General features: G+C 42.0%; 2 protein-coding genes across 9 annotated transcripts in view; both read left to right on the top strand.

Moving 5' to 3' along the window:
- The window catches only part of RIOK3 (RIO kinase 3), a 910,199-nt gene that overhangs the window by 507,596 nt on the left and 375,629 nt on the right, over nt 1–26,974 (top strand). The gene's annotated exons all lie outside the window — the stretch shown is intronic.
- LOC310682651 (uncharacterized protein) overlaps nt 1–26,974 on the top strand; it is a 142,927-nt gene that overhangs the window by 42,419 nt on the left and 73,534 nt on the right. For all 8 annotated transcript variants that reach the window (XR_014514066.1, XM_083451692.1, XM_083451693.1 and 5 more), the window contains 2 exons: nt 21,291–21,427; nt 22,919–23,049. Coding sequence is in view for 7 of the 8 variants with exons in the window: in XM_083451692.1 (XP_083307818.1) it covers nt 22,954–23,049 (96 nt within the window). In the remaining variant the exon portion in view is untranslated. The remainder of the gene's footprint in view (nt 1–21,290; nt 21,428–22,918; nt 23,050–26,974) is intronic.

Raw genomic sequence — 26,974 nt, 5'->3', positions numbered from 1 at the left:
TTCAATAGTGACCTATGGTTAGGGTTGCCATATTTCAAAAAGTAAAAACCAGGACACCCCAAAAATTGTTCAGCTTTTTTCACAAAAGCGTCAAAAAACCTCACATTTTTCGATTGACTTTCCCTAAGATCCAGGACAAAGTGCTGCCTTTCTGAATTTCCCCTGGGCATCAATTCTGCATTTGAAATCCTGGTAATGTCCAGAAAAATCTGGACCTGTGGTTTGGTTTGCATATTGGTAAAAAATTGGTACATATTAAAATGAGAATTAAAGCAATTCTTCCCATCCCTATCTGGTACACTTTCTTATGTTGAGCACACCCCAGAGAGGGGGTGGAGATGTCCTCACCTGATACACATTGCCTGATTTGTTTCCTGTACTGAGCACCGGTTCACCGAAGCTGTCATCTGCACATGTGCAATGGCTGTCTCAAATGTATACAAGTCTCAAATGTGGTCTCTTCAGGAACTTATGGAACACTGTCCTTGGCTTGAACTTCTTATCTCCAATAATTTCTGCACAAAACAAACCACACCAGAGTGATGCTGTTCAGATATTAACACATACCTCTGTATTTAGCACCAATAGGTTGCACATCACTTGGCTGGCCGTCTTGCAAAGGATATGGGAAGGAAAACAAAAATAGGAGAAAAAGAACAGTTAAGCAACAGTCCTATACAGACTTTCCTGGGCGTGAGCCCCATTGAACTAAATGAGGCTGGTTTCTGAGTCGGCATATGTATGAGTGCAAGGCTAACCTTGTTTTATTATGTCCTCTTATATGCTAGATATTGAAAAATCGCTCCCGCAGTCTGAAGAAATAGTCAGGCTCACTTTAACATTTTAGCAGCCTTATTACAGTCATACCTCGGGTTACAGCCGCTTCAGGTTGTGTTTTTTAGGGTTACAGACCACCGAAACCCGGAAGTACAGGAACGGGTTACTTCCGGGTTTGGGCAGTCGCGCATGTGCAGAAGAGCTAAATCGTGCTTTGCGCATGCGCAGAGCACCGAATCGCAACCTGCAGGCGCGCCACTGCAGGTTGCGAACGTGCATCCCGTATGGATCACGTTTGCAACCGAGGGTCCACTGTACTTGTGTTAAGGGGTGGTTTTTTCCTCTTAAGGAAGCGGTGTTTGAATGTTTTTGTTTTCTAAAAACAAAAGCGGTAGTCTCGTAATCTGGGGAACCGGCTTCGCGTCTCTGCTCCTCCACATGCAGCTGCTGGGTGACCTTGGGCTAGTCACACTTCTTTGAAGTCTCTCAGCCCCACTCACCTCACAGAGTGTTTGTTGTCGGGAAGGAAGGGAAAGGAGAATGTTAGCCGCTTTGAGACTCCTTAAAGGGAGTGAAAGGCAGGATATCAAATCCAAACTCTTCTTCTTCTTCTTCTAAAGTGTGTGTTTTTGCTGTGACCAATTTTTTGTTTTTAAATGCTTTTTTAAAAGAAGGAAAATAACCATAAGATGTGTTCTTAAAACACACTGCTTTGAATCTTGCCTCCCAGTGTTTACCCATCCCACCTCGTTCTGAAATGGAGCTCTTGGTTTCAACATTCTCTTCAGTGCAGGGAAAGCGCCATACATGATGCAGGATCCCTGTGGAGTGCTGGATTGTGGCCAGTGTGTTTATGTGACACATTTCTAAATTAATTAATTAGTGAAGAAAAACTACCATCTTCGTTAAGTAGTATCCAGCTTTCATCTGTACTGCGGTAGTTCAGTTTTTTCCAAGAAGGATACAAATTTCTTTAATTTGTAAAAATAATATTCCAAATAAATTAATATTTCAGTTCTATTTTTTAAAAAAACACACACCAATGTTCCATGGATGCATAAGGAATTTCCTTCTAAGTAACAGTGCACTGCAATACATCTCTACTCAGAAGTATGGTATATTCCACTGAGTATGAACTAGCCCCGCTGAATGCAATGGAACTTGCTCCTATGAGCAGCAGATTCAGTGTCCTTAACCAACTGACCTAGGATTGTTATAATTGTTGCCCTAACTTTTAGGACTAAATCAAAGATTATATAGTACAAAGTTTATTTTAGAAAATTCTCTAGGCAAAGGAAAATTGTGGCTGTGGTCCAAAGCAAAATTAAAGAAGTACCCCGACTGAATATTTTCAGGGAAGGTAGAGGTTGACAGTTTATGTTAAAACAACAAAAACTTGCACAAGCCATTAATGCTTAAATGGCAAATCCCTATTCATGACAGTCTTTAAATATCTGCATAACAGTATCCTTAAGTATCCTTAAGGACCAATCATGGTCAGAATACTTTTATAGTTCTTGCCATCTTCTATAGATGCATTAAGAAGTGGCAGATTGTTCTGAGATATCCAAATTTGTGTGTCTAGTGTTTTTCAAGCAGCATGCTCTGGGTATTTGGGTGAAACAGCACTTATTTAACAAGACTTAAGAGGGACATTTGGAAATTAATCCACCTCAAATTACTGATCACATGTAACATTTATGCCCAGCAATTCAGCTGAATGATGTAATGGTTTGTTTTGTCACCTTGCTTTACACATGAGATTGCAGGAATAATACTACAACTTCCTGAAATATATGACTGGGTTTTTGTCCTATGCTTAGAGTTCATTATCATAGTTGCTGCACATCAGTAACATTTTATGAAGAATATCTATATTTTTAACTTCTATTCTCACCATCTGCTGTCAGTTTCCAGGACCTGTCTTGCCAACGAAGAGACCAGCAGATGTCACTGTAGTTCTGTTCATTTATCTTTCCTTCTGATGGAATTCCAGTGGTATTTCTTTTCTAGGCTCAGACCTTCAGCTTTTGTTATTTAACCATTGTCTTTTCACATCTTAATGCATCATAATATTTGTAATTCATATCTCTTTTTCACCAAGTTCCAAAACAGACATACGTCTTAAAAAACAGAATGCAAGCCAAAGGAACATCATCACTGTTGGGTGGTGGTGAGGGGGCAGTAAAAAAAAGGGGGGAGAGCAGTTCATAAGGTAATGTGCAACTGAGGGGAGGGACAGGAAGTGCATACAAAGAACTTGGGTTTTGAGCAGGGGGTATCCTTTTTAGACATGCAGGTATTTAGAATGAGATATGCATCCAAACGTAAACTTCCTGAAGCCTCTGACCTGTCTCTTTTTCAAATTGTCTTGTTTTCTGCCTTCCAAATAAATTTCAGTCATGATGGGAGGGAGAAAAATCTGTTATTTTATTCAACTTCATCAGCTCAGGAAGTTGCATCCTGACATAGACAACAGAGACAAGCGTGCACTTGTTCAGTTAGGTAAACCCTAGGTTTGTTTTGGAGAGGATGTTCTTAGTCTCCGGAGGGAATAACAATTTCCTGCTGTTTATTAAGCCATGAAATAACATCAAGAGTCCACAGGTGAAGAAGACAGTATATCACTTATCTGTATGGGAACACTGCTTTGGGCAAGAGTCACTGGGAAGCAGAGATATGATGATCTTGGAACTAAGATGGAAGTCGGCATAAAACCTCATTTGATAGTCATTACATGGCATTTGAAAACACATATAACATGATCAGGAATGGTAGCCTACACCAGAGAAGGAGCTTTATTCTGATGTTCTATGAGATTAGTCTTCCTGTAATTGTTTTGTAGCCTACTCAAGCCAACCACCCTGATGCAACATAGCTGTTTCACTTTGTGACATCCAAGCATATTTTGAAAGGCTGATGCGTATGTTTGTGATATCCAAGCATAGCCCCAAAAGCTGGTCCCTAGGGTGGCACTCTTGCAGAGCTAGGATATTATCATGGCAACTCCAAGCTAGGCCAAGTTGGTGACTACTTAAAATGCACTTAAGTGTACCAATTTAGTAGGAGTTGCAGAGTTTCAAGGTCTCTGAATAAGGCTTCTACTACCATGAGGGAGTTTTCAGCTGGCTAAGAACATCTCTCTCCTTCTATTGTAATTTTTACTTAACCCTCAGCCCCCTTGCTTTGAGCTTGCCCTGCTGCAAAGATTTGCACAACAAAACAATAAACAAGACAAATCGTATAGTATAATGTTTGACGGGTCTTGCTTGCTCCTCTTGGCCATTAGTGTAGGGTGTCTGCCTTGAGCATAACATGTAGAATGGTGTCCACATTACTATATCTCAGAGATCTCATCTTTCATTACTATATCTCAGAGACTGGGCTGAAGGTTGGGAGGTGCATGAAGAATGCATCGTTGGGAGGAGGCCTTATTGTGCAGCTCCAGTGGCTGCACCTCCTCGTCTCTCACGCTCAGGAGAAGCCTGCCTTAGATACTGTGCTACACTTGGCAAATCTGTGGGTGAAGAGATAACAAGGAGGCATCTGACCACAAAACAGTAAAACCAAAGCCCTCTCTTCATTTGGTCAGCTTCTGTGAAGTAACTTCCCCCTGAAATTTCCCAGACTGAAATCCTATACACATTTGCCTAGAATTATGCCCTAGTGAACTCAGTGGGACTTATTTTTGAGTTGACACAGAGTTGTGTTGTAAGTCTCTTCCCTGCTTGGTGGGCATTACACGTTTTAAACAGGGTCCAACATAATGCACCTGGGTTCTGTTTAGGACTCCAGACAATGGTATACTTATGAGAGCAAAAACAAGGAATTGACTGAAAAATTAGACTATAGAATATTGTATTGGCTTGACAGTCATGTTGCATTAGGAGATACAAGGTGATTTGCAGCTGCCTAATGACAGGTACAATCTGATGCCATGCAATATGAACCCTTGCAGCAAGACACACAGTCAGATTCATGGTTGTGGATGAAAACAAATGCATTTTAATGATGCTCTGCTCCCAGATAATTGATCCAGACAATTATTAAATTGATTCAAGGAGAAAAATGTTTGTCCTTAATCACTATGATAAATGTACAATTTTATAATCTTCAGACAAATTAGCGGCTTTGAGACTGTTGAGCGCAAGGGAGGGCGGTTGAGGAATTGTGCTGGAGTTTTCCCACTTGTTCTTGGAAAGAAGCACTTTGAGGGCAGCGATGGGCAACTTTGATTCACATCCTGTCCCTGTGGGTTCCATTCAGTTCTGTCACCTGTCACCAAATGGGCTCACTGCAGCTGTACGGGGTTTGCCTCCATTCTGTGTGTCTTTCTGCCTGCATAATCTTTCCATCCTATTCTGAAAGCTGGCTTGCCTAAATGTGTGAGCTGTAAGCCCTGAACATAAGAAGTGACCATAGACAAGTCACAGTCTCTCAGGCCTTGATCTGCAATATGAGCAGGGAATAATTTATGCCAGGGCTGTGGCTACTTTTTTCAGTTCCGGGGATTATAGGAGGGAATAATAACTGCAAAGGTTCAGAGTGCCTTTGCTTTACCAGGGTGACATAACTCCTAAGGGCCAATGTCCCTTCAACCACCCCCAACAGAATATTTGAGGAAGCAAGCCCCCCCCCAAGTTGATGCACATTGCCCAATATTATGTGGGGCAGGGCTTACCTGGACCCCCTCCCCAATATTTTATTTTACTCAAGTTGGCACCACCGCTGAGGTCCATCCTTCTGTAGGGAATCCACTTACTGAAGTTGGCTTGTTTCTAAGGTTTAAGACTGAAGTCATAGTCAAGACAGCTATTTGATTCACCAGGAAAGACTCTCCCTGCTATAAGATTTGTTTCATTTTCTTAAGTCTGGTGGGGGGGAGTACCTTGCTGGAATATTTCCCAAAGTCACATTGCTTTATGAACTTTGGAGATGGTGGAAGTTCCCACAATGTTCAGGCCTCATTATTGTCTTACGACCGCACGAATTAGCTAGTCTATGACTAGACCCTGCCGTTCTAATCCAAGGTCTTACTGTGTCATAAATGCACATGTGTCATTCCTATTGGCGTCAAGGGGAGCTGTGGCTGCGCAATAGTCTCCTCCTTCAAGGTAGATTCCCTTTGAATTCATTGATAATTAACATGCTGCTGGGTTGGCTTCTAAGTTTATACCTTTATTCCAGTATACCTCTGACAGGGAAATATTGATGTGAAGCCAAGGCCCATGCTGTTTTGTGGACATGTTAGGCTGATATCAAGGCACAACATAGTTTCATTAAAGCTAACCTATATTAAAAATGCACAGAAATAAGTGGTTGTTCTAGGCCAGCTATGCCGTACAAACGAAATACATATTTGCGAGCCTCAGAAAGATTCAAAAAGAAAATGCAAATTTAGGCTCCTCCCCGCCCCAACTTCAAGTCTTGTGTCCACTCTCCCTCCAGTTGGAGATGTTTTAATAATGTCTTGTGCAGCTGTGTGATTTAGCCAGTACACTAATGAATTCTAAGTCTCTGCACCATGTTGTAAAACACCTTCAATTTGTACTGGATTTTCCCCTTGGTTACAGAAGTTCAGCAAGAAGATTTGGTACAAAGAATACAAATGAAACAACTAACATATATGGATACAAAAATAAGTCTTCTGTTGACTACAGTTGTCATTCTCTGTAAGGCTTACAGAGGCAAACATACAGCTCCATGGAATAATGAATCTAATTTCACATTTCTTGGTAAAGGGTATATGCATGCCTTCCTTCAATCCCAGTTCAACAGGGGCAACCACATTGTTTTCTTAGCTCTGTTCTGGCCAGCACACACCCACACCTCTGCACTGCCCCTGGCCCAGTTTTTAGGGAGCAACTCCTTTACACCCACATTGTGCTGAATGTGCTTGCTTGCTTAGCATTTCTATCCCACCTTTTCTCCAAGGAGCACAAGATGGTGGACATGAGCCCCTCCTCTTCCCATTTTATCCTCACAGCAACTCTGTGAGGTAGGTTAGACTGAGAGACAGTGATGGGCCCAAAGTCACCCAGTGGGCTTCCTGGCTGGGTGAGGATTTGAGCCCCATTCTCCCAGGTGTCAGCTCAGCATTCTAACCACTACACCACACTGAGATGCAGTGGTGAAGCCCAAGGTTGACATTTATCAGGAGATGCCAGGAATTGAACTGGGAGAGAAGGGAAGGAGTACCAGCCAAGTTGAGGGAAGTCAAAAAATGAGAGAATGGTTTTATAAATTGTTTGAATTGTATTAATTTTTCTTATTTGTAAACTGAATAAAAATTATATTTTTTAAAAATAATAATAATAAAAAAAGGAATTGAACTGGGAGCTTTTGGGCCAGTGTGTGTTTGCCCAGTGTGGTGAAGGCAGTGTTAAATCCTCAGGCCCTTAACTGCTGCTGCCCAGCCAGCCACTGCCCACCCACACTGACTATTGGATGGGAAACACTCTAAGAGAGCTTTCTGTTCCAGTTAAATGTTTCTTAAGCAATGAGGCCTTCCTGAGCTGTGATGTGTTCCTGTATCCTGCAGTCCTAGCTGACTCCTCTAATCTGCATTCTGGTTTGTCCTTTAATCCTGACTTTTCCATCTTCAGTTCTAGTTCCCTCTTTGGTCGTGTGACCTGCTTTGGCCCTATTCAGTCTTGACTACTGAACAGTGATATAAGAAGTCATTGTTTACTTTTCTGCTCTGTATTTGTTGCATGCAGCACTGCTTCCATCCCACTGCAGCTTTTCTTCTGCCAAAACCTACATTATTCATATTGTTGGCAAAAATCATGTAATTTACCGAATTTATGTAATTAATTATGTAAAGTACATTGTCATTGCGGTACTCCAGGTGTATTCTGCCTCGGCCAGACCACACCTGGAGTACTGTGTCCAGTTCTGGGCGCCACAATTCAAGAAGGATATTGACAAACTGGAACATGTGCAGAAGAGAACAACCAAGATGCTCAAGGGTCTGTAAAACCAAACCTTATTGAGGAATGGTCAAGAGAGTTGGGTATGTTTAGGCTGGAGAAGAGGAGACTGAGAGGAGATATAATAGCCATCTTCAAATATCTAAAGGGCTGTCACAGGGAAGATGGAACAAGCTTGTTTTCTCCTGCTCTGAGGGTAGGACCCCAACCAATGGCTTCAGTTACAAGAAAGGAAATTCCAACTAATCACCAGGAGGAACTTTCTGAGAGTAAGAGTTGTGAAGCGGAGGAACAGACTCCTTCAGAAGGTGGTGGAATTTCCTTCACTGAAGGTGTTTAAGCAGAGATTGCGTGGCCATCTGTCATGGATGCTTTAGTTGAGATTCCTGAATTTCAGGAGGTTGGACTAGGTGACCCTCGGGGTCACTTCTGATGCTACCATTCTATGATTCTATGATTTCCATTCTGGGCAGCAGACAAATAAGCAAACACCGGTAGTTTTCACTCTCATTTCCATTTCTGTCAGAATTTGCCAACCTCCCTACTGGCTACACCTCATTCCTGGCTTACCTCTGACTTGTGCCCATGGCCCAGTCTTGACAGCACCACAAGTAAACTTCAGAAGTTGCATATGTTCTCCCTTTACTGATAGTGTTAAAAAAATAAAAAGGCCCTTGTTAATCACACAGGTTATATGATCTGAGGCAAACAAAGTGATGCAAAATGTTTTCTTTTACATGCGTTTGCTTCCCCTCCCCACAACTCCTGCACTCTTTTCCTCCCCAAAGCCTCAGAATACAATATAAATACTGGCAGTGGAGACTAGTCATTAAGAGCAGGTGGGGGACCCCAACGCCAGGCCTCCCAGGCCAGAGCCCACATTCACCACTCTCCCATCTCTTCAAAAATGTCTGAAGCTAGAGCGGTCCATTCTGGCAGCTGCTGTGCATGCAATCTACACCGTTTCTTGACTTCTTGCCCCATCCCAGTTACCTAGAAAAGGGAAAAAGCAACCCTGTGGTTTCTGTGAAAAATTGCCTCAGGCAGGGAGGAGGAAACCAAGAGCAGGCTTGGGTGGGGAAAGATATATATATATTCTTAACTCAAAACTCTAAGAATGTGTGCAGAAGCCACTTGCTCTTATATTCTAAGGAGGCAGGGAGGCTGGAAATCTGTAGTTACTCAGGGCTAAGGAGAATAAAGTTTGCACATGTTCAGAATTTGTTTTCTCCTCAGATTCCAGGACTGTTATAGAAAAGAGACCCCTAAGTAGGCCTTGGTGCAGAATTTGCACAAAATGAATGTTCACTGATGGCATGACAAAGGAGGCCAGTTGGCCACCATGTAATATAGTACATGGTACAAAGGCTTGCCTTGCTTATTTCCATGCAGAGATAAGCTCACCATAAACTTGAGAAGGTACTCAATGGTTGAAAGAACGAATGACTCTTTATTTGCATCAGCCATCAGCCATAGCAATAAAACAACAATACAATATACAAAGAATAGAAATTAGAAGTTAATAGTATAAAATACACTGTAGGGTTTTGAATCAATGGCCAAATAGTAGATCTTATTCTGATTGCCCAGCTAAAAACCTTGCAACATTTGCTGTCACCTGCTCATCTTGATCTGCCAAGAGAAAGGACACTGTGGCAGTGCTTGGGCGACCCAGAATGGACAATAAAAGAGGGGTGATAATCTCATTCCTCAAGTCTTTATAAAGAGTGCAAGCCAGAAGGGCATGCAGCACCGATTCGGTACTGCCATCTCCACAGGGACATAAGCGTTTTTTGTGTGGAATATGTTGGAATCGTCCCTCAAGTACAAAATGGGAAGTTGGTAAATAGTCATACCATGGGCAAAATTTCCTTATTGTGGCTAAGTTGTTCTGACACTCGATATCATTTAGGGTAGCATGACAAATTAGACTGTTTGCTTTACTAAAACCCAAAGTGAGTAGCTGTTGTGGTGATAAACCACAAGAGTTAATTTTTTGATAGACAATTTTAGTCCGGGCGCTCTTATGACAATTTTGCAGCACTAGGGATATTAGGCTGATCGCCGAAGAATTGATGCTTTTGAATTATGGTGCTGGAGGAGACTCTTGAGAGTCCCATGGACTGCAAGAAGATCAAACCTATCCATTCTGAAGGAAATCAGCCCTGAGTGCTCACTGGAAGGACAGATCGTGAAGCTGAGGCTCCAATAGTTTGGCCACCTCATGAGAAGAGAAGACTCCCTGGAAAAGACCCTGATGTTGGGAAAGATGGAGGGCACAAGGAGAAGGGGACGACAGAGGACAAGATGGTTGGATAGTGTCTTCGAAGCTACAAACATGAGTCTGACCAAACTGCGGGAGGCAGTGGAAGACAGAAGTGCCTGGCGTGCTCTGGTCCATGGGGTCACGAAGAGTCGGAAACAACAACAAGGGATATTAGAGCAGGGGGATTTGAGTTTAGGCAATGCCAATAGTTAAGTGTCCTACTCCAGATCCGTAATTCTACCAAGGGAAGATTAGACGCAATGATACGTTTGGGACTCAGGGTGGTAGAGAGAAATTTTTGCCTTAAGAACTTTAATTGGACAGCTTCCGTAGATCCAAGGTGAGCGCCATATAATAACTGTGCTAGGGGTTTAGCTTGGAACACTTCCAGGACTGATGTTTACCACCTTTTGTGTGGAAAAAACATGTCAGAATTTTGGCGCTTTAGGACGCTTTTTCTTTTACACATTTCTGGTGTGCTCCCCATGACCCCGTAGACTGGAAAATAAGGCCAAGATACTTGAAAACTTTGACCTGTTCAATTAGCTGGTTGTCCATGCGCCATCTATGGGCCCTATAATTTCTTGAGAAAACCATGACTTTGGTTTTCTTGTAATTCACGGCCAGCTGTCCTCTCTGGCAATATCCTGAAAATGCTCTGATCAGTCTTTTTAGGCCTACTTTTGTTTGGGATAGAAGAACCACATCATCTGCATATAATAGAACTGAGATGGGTTTTGTGGCCAATTTAGGGGCATGATACTCTGGAGATGTTAGACACAAGGCAATATCATTTATATATAAGTTGAACAGTGTCGGGGCTAGAATACACCCTTGCTTGACTCCCTTTGTGGCTGGTACAGATCCTGTAAGTTGTCCATTTGTGGAAGTACTCAATGGTTACTGAAAATAAGGTCTGCTGTCTGTGTTCTGTCTTTTTATTTGTGTATGTAGGTCCTTAACCCTCTGATGAAGGGTCAACTTTCTTTTCTTTTTTTTATTAAGTTTCTTTATTGAGATTCCCCTGCAATACAGTAAAATTGCAGCTACAAAAGATAGAAAACAAAGTAGAAAAACAGAAAAAGAAAAGCGACAATAGAAATAGAGGAAAGGGAAAGAGATGAGAACACAAAGAAAGCAAAAGAAAACCTTAGCAAAAAAATACAAAAGAGGAACTTCCAATTTTTCATCTGCCTTTTACATAAAAGAAGAGAATATTCCTGATGAAGCAGGCTAGAGGTCTGCCTAGTCGAGTATCCTGTCTTTCACATTGGCCAACCAGATGCACATAAGAAGCCTACAAGCAGAACATAATGACTATTGATTCATGGTGACTGGTACTCATAAGCATGCTGGTTGTCTCTTTCTTGAGCTACCTGAATGGTTAACAACATCTTGCGGAAGTGAATTCCATAATTTACCTATGTACCATGGTGGGGCGGGGGAAAGTACCTGCTTTTGTCTGCTCTGTGGGTGGCACCCTAAAAACACTTACCTGGGCATTAGTCCCCAGTGGAACTTCCTTCTGTGTGTACATGGATAGGCGTGGGCTGCAGAAGAGGAAATTATGCAGCTTGACCTGATCAGTTGAAAAAGAAGAGTATAAAAATTGTTTCACCAGATGATAGCTCAATGCCACAAATTGTTAATTTTAATTAATATTGAATTAAGTGAGATTTGAAATAAATTCATTTAGATGAGAAGTCATTGCAATTAATATGCTGCCATTTTGCATAATGACTACGGGACTACACAGAGAATATATATGGTTAATGAGAAAGTTGACCTTGGTGACCTTACAGCATGATGTATTAGAGATGGTTCCCTGCAGTAGGCAGCTGAAGAATTGGCATTGTTGTCCTGTATTATTCTACCATGCTATAACGTTCTGTCAAATTGTGTGTCAAGTCAGAATAGATTTGTTAAAGAGCCATGTTATAGATTCACATAATTCTACTCTTTTGAGGTACATATATAAATGTTGAGAACCACACCCCAGTGCGGCTGACTGAAAGAAATGCAGTTGGAGAGCCAAGTGTTGCATTTTGTATTTATTCAGTACAGGCATTTATTGTTCCTGTTGCTCAATTTAAATATGCATCAAGCAACACTCTGATTCACCTGCTGAAGAAATGGTTCCATCTCCACTTCCCCTCAACATGTCAAGAACTTCGTGTGTGATGTGGTTTGGCCAATGCAGAGACCTCAGAAAACAGATTAAACACCATGCAGATCATATTATCAAACATAAACAATGTAGAATATCAGTCACTGACAGGGTATTATATGGCCCAGTTCACACAGCTTGGCAAACCATAGTTAATAGTTTACAAACAGTGTGCCAATCTGGGTTGCTTTGCTCCTCCCTGCTTGTGTGTGGGAGAAGGAAACCTGCTATAGCATTATGTCTGAACCAATATTTTTGTTTGCTTTACTTGAAAAAATCATGATCAATAAGCCAAGAACAAACATTGACTATGGTTCATGGTTTGTTTAGAGAGAAACAAACCACGACTTCTGGTTTGGACATAATGCTAATGCAGAGGTTGTGGTTTGTTTCCTCTACACACCAGTGGGGAGGAACAAAGTGATTCAGACCAGTGTGTTCATGGCAAACCATTAAGTATGGTTTTATTGTGATGTGCAGACAATAAACCACAGTAAACCTATGATTAATCCAATGCCTTCAGACAGCTTTCTAAAGCATTGTTTGACCAAAGAGGGACAAAAATGGAATACCACTTTCAACTCCCTCAATATGGGCCGAGTTCTTGTCTCACTGGTCTTATTTTGCCTTTCCAGTATCAAAAGCAAATCCAGTTCTACATGAAATAAATGTGAGGGATTAATATTTTTCCAGAGCTCGCTCAATTCACTATCAAGCTAAAATCATAATCTTCTTTTCTTCTTCAGGTAATTGTTGTGCTACTTTATAAGCAGGAGGGGAGGGGAGATTTAAATATTCAGATCTTTTGCTCGACATTTTCAATCTACATACTCAACAGGAGCACACAGCTAGTGTGCCTCCAGCATTAGAAAAATTCATATGGAAGCTTTCAGGAGGCCATCCTCCCCAAATTACCACAGTTCAAATAGGAGCATACAGAAAACCAGCCTGTAGTATATTTTCCACATACATATGAGAACAGTCAGCAAGTCAAACCTCAGTAGAGCCAAAACAAACACAAAAAAGCGGGCAGAAAGCTGGCACTGGCTAAAATCTGCAGGAGGGAAGATATAACAGCCTTCAACAATACGAAGAACCCTGATTTCTTGTCATGGCACAGAACTTTCAGATAAATGAAGAACACAGAGAACAATTGGAATCTATCAAATACAGAAATGGTCTCAGCACCTCCTTGGATTTAAGTGCTTTGTTGCCCTAGTGCAACGTCTACACTTTTAAAAACAAAGAAATAGACCTTTTGCTGTTAGGAAAGTTATGGGGGAATGCACCGGAAAGTGAAGGATGAACAAATGATCAACAGGAAGGTGTATAAATACTGCACAAGCAAGTCAGGGAGAAGGCTCATTGTTGAATAACAAACCCGCAAACAAATCCAAATGAATGCTCGATAAAGACTGGGTATAGTCTAACCTCTACATTGTTTGTTGTGCAAGCAAAGCAGGATGAATGTTCAATAAGCAGATCATCTGGAGGAGCCCTCTGTTATTTGCCAAACTCCCTAAAGCATCAGCAAGCATTCCATCTGCCAGGAGAAGGATGGAATATATCCCTATAAATTGATAAGTTGCATTTCCTTTCTGTACAGGCATTAAATCCTTCGGCAAACTATCCAGCATTGTGCAACCTTCTCTCTGAAAACTGTAAGGTGCACACCTTCAACGATGGTGAATAAACATACGATTTTATTACAAAATGCCACTGCTGCTCCTGGCATGAGTAATTTGTGCACCTGCATTTTTAAAGTGTTTCAAAGTTTTCCCCCTTTGTGAATTCTCTGGTAACACACATTATCTTCCCAGCTGCCACAATATGGTATTTGCAGTCTGTGTCATGTCACCCCTTGTTATCCAGGAGACACTGTTTTCAGAGCAAATAGCAACTGAAAGTAACAACAGTCCGCTTCAGTCTGGGGGAACAAGATAGTGTTACTTGATGGCCCCGTAACAGGAGATGTCTCTTTTCCATGTGACATCTGGGATTCCAAACCTCACGCGGGGTAGGGTGGGTCCAACTGGGATACAAAGAACCCAGAACTATCTCTGAAACTTCTTTAAATGCAACACAGATTCATCTGCCATTTCTGATTCCAGGCTCACCTTTGCAACAATCTGGATCTCTGATAACTTGGTCGAGGAAAGAGGCTCATCAGAGACTGAATATGATTCTGACCTAGCATTTTCCATTGTTAATATTAAATTGAGAGGACTGAACAATTAGCAAGGTGCTTCAGCTACATTGCTGCCTTCAGGAAGGCATGGTACTCCTTGGGCATTGCCTGCGGAACTACCTCCAAACTGGGTTGGAAATAGAAATTTCAAGTTAGTTTAGGCTTAGTAATTTAATTTTTAATAGTAATTCAGCAGGTGCCCAAAGTCAGCTCTGTCTATACAATTTTAAAGGGGGAAAAATCCCTTGTGTTCCCTGTAATCTCCCTGAAATGTTCCTTGATTCTCTCAGGCTCCATGAAATGCCTAAAGTGTATAATTCTCAGCGATTTTATGTATTTGTACATCTTAAAGTCATATTGTCCTTTTAAAGCCATCTATTTCACAATTCTCCCATTTGGAGTCGGCCTTAGAATTTAAAGAAGAAGAAGAAGGATTTAATGTTATATCAACTTGCTCATCAGAGACTATGTTCAAGGGCAGTGTCATACAGATTTTACCAGGAATTTATTTATCTGCTATTGCAAATGAAGACAGACACACTGCTGGTAAAATGGCACTGCATAAAATCTTCATTTTTTGGAAGCTTGTTTTTTCTTTATTTTCTGTAAGACTACAATAGCCAGTGGGGTTTTTGTTTTGCAGCAATCTAGTTAATACTCAAACAGAAAATAAGATTTTTTGGGGGGTGGGGTTCATCGGCTCGCACAACTGAACATGGATCTATACACATGATATTCAAAATGTGGCAAAAAAGGGGGGATAGGCTTATAGCTGAGAGATTGAATTGGCAGTTGTTGGGGTTTTTTTGAGTTGGTAGGGCTACGGTTGCTAAACCTCACATTTTCTCCAGGATTTGCAGACAACCTATAAAGTGCCTTAAACATGTGCAGAGTGCCATGGTGCCCTCACTTAGTAACATCAGCTAGTCAAAATATACCCATGAGTAGGTGGAGGGTTTCCACGTGAGATGGTGTGATCCTGTCTTCCAGGGAAATTTGAGATTTAGCCGCTCCCATGTTGAAATAGAACCCTGCCACGTGGCATAAATGTTTCCATATTCTACTGAGTCAGCTGATTCAGTAACCAAACCTAAGTATGTGTGACTGACACAATAGCTGCTGACCACATGCTTTACTTACACTGACCACAGCATGCCCTCCAACATGCCCCACTGTAAAACTGGGATGCACATCTTTTGGGGCCATGCTCCTGCGCAAGTCATGTTACTTGTGCAAGAGCACGGTTCCCCAAAACAGGATGTCCCGCTTAAATTGGGACAGTTGAGGGGTATGTCACAGCCTGGTACTTCACTTGCATGGTAGTGTAATCACATATCTATATGTCTGGAGTTTGGGAGGCGATGCTTAATGTTGGAGGATGACAGAATGCTGTATTAGTCACTGTGACATCCAGACAGATGTGTGGTAGAGATTCACCGACATACTTTCATTCAAGCAGACCAACAAGAAAGCCAGGCAGTAATAAGCAATCTGCAAAGGCAGTCTCCCACCAGAAACCACTACTAGGCATGTTGTCCAGGGGACAAACTACACATTATGTTAAGCACTTAATTAGCAAGCTGGGATTGCTTTTTACTTTGACAAAACAGTGGCCAATGGGAGGGGATCAAGATCTGATAGGCTGGGCAGCAGAGACAGGAGAGGGTATTGAACCCTTTGCCCCCATCTGAAGTGGGGAATTTAACCCTTTGCATTGATTTGCATTTTAAAAAACTGCATATACAAACCCATCCAAATGTCCCTATTTCCCAGGGACGTCCCTGATTTATAGAAGCCATCCTGGTTTCTGATTTGATCCTGGAATGTCCCACTTTTCATTAGGATGTCCCTAATTTCATCGGAGAAATGTTTCAGGATATGGTAGGATTTCCCTATTTTCATTGGAGAAATATTGTAGGGCATGGAGTTATCCAACCCCGAGTCATCTGAAGGCACAGGGAAGGTTTTTTTTTTTAATGTTAAGTGTCTTGATATGCTTTTTTTATATGTTGGAAGCTGCCCAGAGTGGCTGGGGCAACCCAGTAAGATGTGTCGGGTATAAATAGTAAAACCATCATTATGCAATGGGATGTCCCTATTTTCATCAGAGAAATGTTGGAGGGTATGCATATTCTAATTTATATGTATAAATGCAGACTGAGAGATAGTTGCTAAAATTTAACAGAAAAGCAATTCAACTCACAAAACATAGGAAGACCAATGATCAGGTGACCAATGTGCCTGTTCAGTCTGCTGTCCAGTTGCTAGTTGTTGATGTGCAACTTCAAGGCCTCTGCTCTTCCTTCATCTTTACACTGGACTTTGACTGGACAGTCCTTCCAATAGAAGACACCTCCAAGTAGAGGATTATACTCTGAAAAGTACAAATGGCCACCCTTGCGTGCATGTTTTGTACCATCTCCTGCCTCACAGAGTCTAAGTCTATTTTTCTATTTAAAAAATTAAGTAACCTGGAGGTATGCTTCTCTCTCTGTCTCTCTCTTTTACAAAAAGTGAAACTCAGTACATGATGAGATCACCTTCCCATGAGACTCCCATTTCAATAACAAAAACTAATGAACTGAAACACTGAACCACTCGAGAGTTGGAGTCTCAGTATCTTTCATCCAGATGGCAGAGGGGGCCTGGGTGGTCAGGTATGCAACACAGAGAAGGGAAGCAGGGTCCAAAACCTCAGTCAGATGGAGCGTTTATATGCAGCTCAAACTCAGACAGGGAAGAAAGGAGCCTAGGGTGAGTTTGCAGATCACTACAAGAAGGCTGGGCGTTGTGGGGTGGGTGGGTGGGTGTCTTAGTTTAAATCGAATAAGAGGAACATGATAGAGGTTTATCATGGAGAGCCTGGAAAGAAACACTCTCATAACACTAGAACTTGCGGACATCCAGTGAAGATGACTATTAAAAGTTTCAGGACAGTCAAAAGAAAATACTTCGTCACACAACACGTAGGAAAACTATGCAATTTGCTCCCACAAGAAGCCACCATCTTGGTTGGCTTTAAAAGGGGATTAGACAATTCCATCTTCATTTATGTAATTAATTACCTAAATTGTGTAATTTCGCCACGGTGGACATCAATAAGAATAGTATAGTTTTTGGCAGTAGGCAAATTACACAGGAATGGAAACATTACTTCATGCAACAGGGAGGAATGGAAAATGATTCCTTCTTACATCCCTAATCAGGACATGCTATTGAGCAGCAGGAGCGGAACAACCACCACGCAAACATGTGGTAAAAAATTAAGAAATGGGTCCCTAAGTGCATGTTTGGGTTAAAGGCGGGTGCTGGCTCTGAAAAAGTTGAAGGCTTCTGCTCTAGAAGGTCACAAATCTTCTCCTGAACAGTGAAGAATCAGGTGCAGGAAGCTGGAGGGGAGGAGGAGGAATCTTCCAAAACCTACTTGTAGCAGGTAAATCTCCTTGATTTGGGAGCCATACCCCAGAAGCTCCCTGCACTCCACCCTACACACCTATGATCTTCAGGAGGGCCCCTTGACCCGCCCCCCCCCCAGAGAAGCATTTAGGGGGCTTCAAGGGGGAAAGAAGAGATGAATAAATTCCCTTCTATGAATTACCTTCTGCTGCTGGTTCTCAGGATCCAAGCTATTGCTTTTGTTGACATACCTTCCCATAAAAACTAAACTGTTTTTATAAGTGGAATGTGGATGGGAGGTGAACAGAAAATATAATAGCAGGTGGCAAAAACCAAATACAGTAAAGATTTTTTTTTGTTTTGTTTTAAGTGCAGTTGTGTAGCTTTCAAACCTCAGAGGCCTTAATGTCGTAGGTCTTCTTCTTGAACTTTATCCGCCCTGGTTCAGTATCACTAAAAGTATATTAATGTCAAAGATTGCTTGCGTAGATTATTTATAAGGGCATTCGCTTCATATTAGTGCTGCATAAAATGCGCGAGTTCATAACTTGCCAAAAGCAAATGCGGCTTGCTTCCTTGGAGCTGCAGAGAAGAGAACGAGCCGTTTGGCACGAGACACCTCTGCACAGATCAATAATGGAAGCATTAAGCGGGTCTCCTGTTTTAGAAGCAGTTCTTTATTGGGGAGATATGTTTATTCCACACATTAACAATACCTTAAGTAAAATGATAAAGAGATGAAGAAGGGTCCGTTTTCTAAGTGGCACAGTGGGAGCTATGCTCAGAGGCCCGCTTGCTTCTAAATGCTGTTTCCCTACTTCTTGTAAGCATTTTCAATTACTGTGGATGTTTAGGCCCACACTACATGCGATGCTTGGTTGCAGATGTTTCTACCACCACCCCAATCTTTTTTTAAAAAAAACCCCAAAGCAGCTATTTAAGAGGCCGGTGTTTTGGTTTTTTTATGAAATAAAAGGTATATTGAGTGGTGGAGAGAGGCAGTTTCTTAACTCTTTCATCTCTGGCCATTTGTCCACTCAACATCATCTCCCACCAGCTGTGTTTGGAATTGCCGGAATACCTTTGGAATTGCCTCCCCGCAAGTGAAACCTGCCATGGGGCTCTCTTCCACTACGGAGGCCCTCTTCTTATCTGTTCCAGAGAGAACCGCCTTAGTTGTGGCGCCCAGATTTTTGAAATAGCTTGCATAGAGAGGTGAGCCAGACCTCCATGCTGCTCACCTTTAGGCAAGCAATGATATTATTTCAGTGAGTGTCTTCTTTATTAGGTCAGTTTGATGTCTCAACTCCCATTTTTTTATTGACTGCAATTTGTATTTATTCTGCATTTCCAAAGTATACAAGTTGCCTTTAGTGCACTTTGATAAGGGCAGGAGGAATAGAAAACATTTAAACAAATAAACAAAGTAGAAGTACCTGTATCTCTTCTGACATGGAGCAAAAAGCAGCTGCAGGAGCTGATTTCAATATGAAAACAACCAGAAGGGAAAGTGTTAAAACAGCCCCTTCCCATCTGCCTGCACTGCTGGTCTTCTGCCAAATTTTTTACTTTTGTTTATCTGATTTTAAATCAGTGGAGGGAAAAACCTGCAACAGAACATCCCATGCAGTTTGAGCCCTGTTCTTTAACATGCTGGATTCATACAGAATTGAGTAGGGTTCATAGTTAGGAAGCCAGAAGTCTGGTTCATTTGAGTCACAATACAGTGTGCAGGTAGCGGATTCTGGAAATGGTTCTGGCATGTAGTCTGCTCTCTGGGCTCCTCCATATGTCCTTGTAATTGTGCATTCGTGATTATTTGTGCTTATGGGGACATTATAAGCAATGCTGCTTTCGACACTACATTCCCTGGTACCTACAGTACTTGTACGTGCAAAGGTTTTGGGGTAGGTATACTGCTTCATTTTCAATCACTGCATGCCCCATAATGTCTGGATGAAATCTAGCTATTTTCTACAGCGCAAATATACCAGGGTTTGGGGATTTTTTGAGTCCCACTTTTGGTGCACTATAGTGCAAGAGTGCCCCTCTCCCCAGATGGCCAGTGATGCGGCAACGTTAGAGAAACATAGCAGAATAATGACAAAGAATGATGTGTGGATGGTCCAGTATAAACCCTCTACTAGTGCATGATTATTGCATCAGTGGCATGTTGAAGAATCCACCCACGTGAAAAAGCACGAGTGTGGTGGGCCCTTCCGTGGATCACCCCACCATAAAAGGAATTGCCCAGCGGGTAGAAGTTCCTTTGATACATTTTTTTATCAGGCTTCAAATGACTTAAGAGACAAGTAAGAGGTTATCAGCACCCTGCAGGATGGTATTATCTCCATCAGGCTCTGCTACATTAGACAATTAATAAAGATGATTGCATCTCAGAGGCTAAATTTGGTATATTACTGCACTGTGCTTGACTTCTACTACCCTCATGACAAATGAGTCAGAGGTACAGCCATGGGGTTTTGAGGAATAACTCTTTATGCTAATTAATGGTATCAGTATACACAGGTTGAGGCTGATATAATCAGTGCAACCGATAATGCAGGTATAAAACACAATTAACTATTTGCATATACATGACAACAGATTTAGCAGCAGAGCAAATCTTTGGCAGTAACACCCCACCCCACCAACAAAGCTTCCCTGCAAGAACAGGTACAACAAAACCGAGTGTTACAAACCTTATGGCTGAAATATATGAGCTGTGATTTGGGAGGTTGCCGAATTAATTCATTTTTCTCATTCAGAACCTGCATTTTTCTGACATGAGCTTGGTACCAGGGAATGTGGTTTGTAATCATTTGAATTTAAAACTCGAAGCAAACCCGTTCAGTTGCTACAGAAATGAGATGGGGGAAAGTACACAAAATATATACAAGAAATGCTTGCACAAAAACGGAAAAGGAAATATTCACTGCAGTCCCTGAAATCTGACTGCAGTTGCCACAATCTATAGTTTTATGGTTTCTATCCATACTGAGCTCTTACCTGGAAGGACTGCCCCATCAATGTTAATGAAGGCAGCAAAGCAGCCATCAAGTTCTTGTCTATGTATGAATCTGATTCTCCATCTAAAGAAATGTTAAGCCTACGTGCAGACCATATGTGAAGTTCTTCATAATGGCAAATGGCGGCATGGAACTTTGTTATCATTTGGCCACCAGTTGGTAAACATAACCTTGTCAGGAGGCCCCACGTGTGTTCGTGGTGACAGTTACTTGATTTATGACTTTGAGTCAGGTATGTGATTCAGGACTCAACCCATACCTTTTTAATACTCTCAGAAAATTCAGTGAAAGAGGAAAGTTGAAAAAAGTTAGGGGTCCTCAGTGCTGGCCCAACACATAGAGTTCCCTAAGCTTAGGCCAACACTTGGGATGGGGGGGGGGGACTTACTGCACCATTCGGTTCTTATCCTTATCTGCCTATCTGGTGCCAGGGTCATTCCTGGGAGAGGGAAGAGGGAAGAACCATTGAGGCATGTGTTATTGTGCCATTGCTAAGCTGCAACTATTAATGCTACATTTCTTGGGTCTTTTTTAGTTAACTCAGTCAACACCTGCACGATTCAGCAACAGTGATCACCTGTGGAACATCTCGTGCCCTACTGGCGGAAGACAGCTGAACAAAGCATTCAGCATGCATGCTGCAACACCTAAGCACAAGAATGTGATTTAAAGGTAACGTGGGATTTTAATGCAGAGCTTTCCTAGGTTTAAGTCTCGACCTTAATGGTATAACTTGCATTGACATTTTTTCATTTTGTTTTGACATCATAATTGAGTCTAATCTCCACAGACTTGCATTGTGCTCTCACTTCAGATTGTAATCTTGCAGTGCAGTTTCACCCTAAGAGCATTGTAGTGCTGCTTTCTCCAAAGTGTGCGTGGAAATAATTTTACCATTGTAATATCACCTCGATATTGGCTTCATAACAAGGTCTCTGAAGAGCTGCACTAAAATAATTTGGCCACTATAATGACCTCACAATGTCATGAACCAATTGCCATTACAAACTCTAAATGAGCTTGAGAAGGAACTTCTGTGCTGGCTCATTAGCAACTGCATTCTGCTATGCCGAGCCTCTAATTTAAGCCTTCCTTACTCCATTACTGGATGACCACAGCTCCAAATTAGGGTAGCGTGGTTCAGCACCGCATTTTTATTAAGCACTTGCAGAGTGACATAGGCTTTGCTTATTTTTGTCATTATCAATGGCCTGGAGAGAATAATGCTCGATGTCTAACTTTACTTGAACAATATTATGAGAAATTAATAGGAATGCCCACACCTGAATGTTGCTAGACTTATCTGATCCAGCATCAAAACACATTCAGATCCAACTTCAGGCTTAGACTGTGATGAGGTGTAGCAGACACCTAGACCCCAGTTGACATTCCTGCATGCTTTCAAAATATTCCACTGGCTGCTTCAGCCGAAATCCTAGAGTAAGCCCCATTGAACTCGGTGGGTTTGCCTTTGAGAACACCTGTGTAGGTTACACCATAACTCAATCTTCCTTTCTGAGGATTGGAAGCTGGGCTTTGGACAATGACTAGTTCAATAATAATGATGTTTAAGATACCTTATCCACATAAAGATATCCTCTCAACCAGGAAGTAAAATTAACACCACTGCATTGCACATTTTATTGCACTGAGTGATTATTAAGTAGAAAGGCTGAATGTATCTTCCTGGTGTGACCTGCTTTTCTAGGAATTATGGGGCTGTGGTAAACCATGATGCCAGTGTGCTGGAACATTCACAAGAACTGTGCAGCATACCAAAAATATCACGCCACAAGTGCTGCTTTAATTCTGTAAAAAAAGATGGTTGTGTGAGTCTGCTCCAATCCAAGTCTTTACAGAACATCTGAGAAACATATTATTCATTTATAGGTTTTAAAAATCCATTTTATCCTCTTGTACTTGTCCCCCTTCTTTCTCCTTCACTAGCCTGTTTCCCCCCCTCTAGTGATGTTCTTTTGATGACATGAGAAGTCACATGGGGGGCTTCTTTAATGAGTTGGGTGCTACTCCTGAGAAAGCGTTCATTATTTTAATTGAAGCCTTCATCGCTGGCTGACTTCCAAGTGGCCTACCAGATGTCTCTCTCTTCACAATGGTCGAAACAGATTACAATGTTCTTGTTCATTTTTCCTTTCCTGACAGCCTAGTTTCAAAAAGGTGCCAGACTTTAAGGCAACATGTTCAAAAGCTGGAGGGATGTGTCTATTCAGAACAGTATGCCAAGGATGATGAAGGGACATATCACGAAAGCTCAGATATTTGCACTTGCAAAGGTAAGCTGGGATTGCCAATCAATGGCCATTTATGTGGGTAGTGTTCTATTGCTAGGAACTTAATTTGCGACTTACTGGCACATTTTGGGCAATTGTTCAGGGCTTTACAAACCACAGTTTATGAAGCTGGGAAGATGCATTGGAGCTGAGCATTCCTCCCTATGCCCTCCTTTCTTACCCTTATGTGCTGTTTCAGAACTTCATTTCTGCCTTGTATTAAGCCACAGTTACCTGTTATGTCTGAAGTGGGGGACTCTGGCTTAATGTCAAGGCACCAAGATAATACGCCAAGTATATTCCTCTTGGCTTAATAACCAACATGAAGCCTGTATTCCTAGCTTGGATGTTCATTGCCCACAGTGAGGTGATAGTGAGAATCTGGTTACCCTTCCCTCTGAACAGCCAAGGGGAGTCAGGAACAGTAGTTGCATCACAGGACACAGCAGAGGATGGGCGGCAGCTAGATAATCAGAAGCGAGGTGTGGTGGCTGAGAACCTCTGGCTTCCTACTTCCACAAAGTATGAATTGGCCATACCTGTCTATCTCTTACTGAGATATATTGCCTGCTCTCCAATCAGCAGCATCTGGCATTGAGAACTACTGGAGAGGGAACTGGAGTTTTCACATCTATTCCTTGATCTGTAAAGAATTGTCGTGCATTGCTTGAGGGCATCATGAGTGGGGGTCCCCACCCCTTTATGGTTGTGTTTTGGCTGGACCTTGGGGGCATGCAGTTCTGTCCTAGGTGAGCGACAGTTGGGAAGGGGTTGGAGTCTGACCGCTTTTCAGGTGGGAACTGGGAATTGGTACCTGATGAACTAAGGAGAGAATATGAATGTGACTGAGTATTTGGGTGAATGATGTGAGGTTTTTATTGGGGTGGTACAATCCTAGATTAGATTTGGTTTTAGCCTCATAATGTTGGAAGCAGGGAGATGGTAGTCTTTGTCTTCTGCCACATCTGGCTGCTGCTGGGGCTCTTAGGGAGCTGTTGGTGAAATTTGTTATTGGTCTTGGTGGAATGGAAACCTCAGGAACAGTGAGAGTTAGTGGGAGTGTCCCAAGCTAAGATCTAGAGGCAAGCAGTCTGGGGCTTGGTGATAAACTGTAATGGGCTATCTACTCAACTGGGCTATCCACTCAGCAGCTAAAAGATAAAACTGTTCATCTTCACTAGTAAAGCTGCCAACACAAATCAGCATGACCAGCAATGTGCTAATTAATACGGTTGCTATTTTAATTTGGTGCGGAAATATACAATATCCGTGTCGCTTCAACAAATAGTGTATGTGGCTATGATCAGATCCATGCACACACAATTTATCAGACTAGGATGTGTGAGACCAGGGCCATGGTCAAGGCCCACTTGGCCATGAAGCTCACTAGGTGACCTTTGGCCAGTCACTGCCTCTCAGCCCTACCTCACAGGGTTGTTGTGGGGATTAAATGAGGAAGGTGAGAGCCAAGTATATCACATTGACCTGTCTGGAGAAAAGATGAGATATAAAGACAATAAATAAATAAAAGCAACCCAAGATCTATGAAGACATACTCTACATTTTTACGATAACCTCTCACTTATTTCTCAAGTCATAATACTTACTCTTTCCCACATGTTTACTTTACATTCTTCTTGTTGTTTTGTTATATTGCTTTTATGTACTACCTGCAAAGTATAAAACCTAATAAATACAATAACCCCTCCCCCAAGATAATTGAAAGAAATGGAAATTTGAATGGAAGGGGCACCAAATATATTCCTTACTCAGGGCACCATTTAATCTAAGGCCAGCCTTATCAGTGGCCAGAGGAGGGAAGGGACTGGATGACACTTTAGGTATGCATCTAAGTTGTTTTGTGTCTGTGCCCAAACATGTAAAATGTGGATGTGGCAGTGAATGTGTCATACAGAGGCATGTGTCAGGGAGCTGTGATTGGCTGTAGCCCCCAGTTGCATACACAAACTCAGTCTCAGGCATGCCTATGCACCCAAGTGTGAAATAGTTGTGTTTCTGGGAGAAGTATAAAGGGGAAAACATAAGCGTAGGGCATAGCAGGTTCAGGGTCACCCTAAGGTGAAGCACAGTGCTGTGGTTGGCTTAGGGGACACTTTTGAGGTGCCAAATTCATGCTATATCTTTTTGCTGTGAAGTAGATATGCATGTGTTTGGGACGCAGGTGGTGCTGTGGGTTAAACCACAGAGCCTAGGGCTTGCCAATCAGATGGTTGGTGGTTCGAATCCCCGCAACAGGGTGAACTCCTGTTGCTCAGTCCCTGCTCCTGCCAACCTAGCAGTTGCACAAAGTGCAAGTAGATAAATAGGTACCGCTCCGGTGGGAAGGTAAACGGCGTTTCCGTGTGCTGCTCTGGTTTGCCAGAAGCGGCTTAGTCATGCTGGCCACATGACCCGGAAGCTGTATGCCGGCTCCCTCGGCCAATAAAGCGAGATGATCACCGCAACCCCATAGTCGTCCGCGACTGGACCTAACGGTCAGGGGTCCGTTTACCTTATATATGCATGTGTGTGCATGCACAAGCACAACTTTGGTTTTGCATCTCAGGCGCCAGCATGTCCCAGAATAAGAAGGATGTTTTCCCGCTACAGGAGCATGAATGCACTTCTAAGGAGATGCTTCTGCTAGTGACGGATAACTCAGAGAATTAAACTATGATTCCATGCATGGGGCATAGTATGAAACTCAGTCTTATCAGCAAAAGATAGCCCTAGTGCCATTTAAGACAAAAGAGCAAGTTTATTGTATTAAGCAAGGGTCTTTCACAGGAGGAGGTGGCCCCTAATTGTGTGAATAGTTGTGCGGGTATAAAGACCCTTGTACTGATGATTTATCTGAAAGTTCTGGGCATATTAACTTTTGCTAAGAGCAGAGACTAAAAACTTTATGGGGAATGCTACATACACTCCAAAGACCAACAAGAGAATTTAAGTTAGATGTGATTAGTATGAAGAAAGTTACATTTATTATACTCTTATGTATAATTGATCATATGAAAGGCCTTTTGTAACTATAAAAGAGACAGCACATTAAATTGTTTTACCCTGAGGATTATACAAATTTGTGGATATCGGATTGAAACACCAGCCTATTGGTTTCATTGCTATGGTAAATCATTAAGATGTTCTATTTTAATCATAAATCTTGGTATCTATTTATTGTGAATCAAATAGCTCCTCCCAGCCTTTTGCTTTGCTTCATCTGTCAGAGGCAGCCCAAGTACAATCTGGTAACAACAGCATTAATTTCTATTAATAGAGAGTGTCTGTGTTCCTTTAATATGCATGGCACATAATTTTATATTATCCTAAACATGGAGAATTATAGCTGAGAGGCCCATCGTTTATCACAGAAGAGGGTATTGGGTTTTGGAGATGAGGGGAAGCATCCAGGGTTGATAAGGAGATTCATGGCTTGCAGTCGTACATCCAGGAATGATTTACTCATTGCTGTTGTACTGAAGAAGTGTAGATTGGGGATACTGTCAGGCTGATAAAAATCGGGAGGGTGTGTTTGTGCTATCCCCCCTCCAAATTCTCTTTCTTGTTCACTGGCAATTTGGTCAACTGGAACTGAAAAGACCTCTTCAGTTCTGCAAGTTAGAAAATAAAAGCAGGCAAAGGAAACACACTTTGCAAATATGAAGACTTCAAGTTAGACTCCTCAAACTTAACCATAGTGAATCATATGAAGGAGCAAACATGTTTAGGAATTCAACACAGCGCAGAACACCTTGCATCACCATCTGCTTTCGTGGTTCAACCTGAATACCACACCTTTACAACTAATTCGTGTTGAATCGCTATGTGGACATCAGCTACCACTTTCCCCCTTTCTGTCGTTGTTGTTTAGAACGGATTGTGCTAAATTGATGCAGTCCTTTGCAAATGACAGCTGTGGGCAATCTTT

This window comes from Podarcis tiliguerta (assembly GCF_965153285.1).
Source record: "Podarcis tiliguerta genome assembly, chromosome: 7".
NCBI lineage: Eukaryota > Metazoa > Chordata > Lepidosauria > Squamata > Lacertidae > Podarcis > Podarcis tiliguerta.
This window is presented reverse-complemented; position numbering and strand designations above follow the sequence as displayed.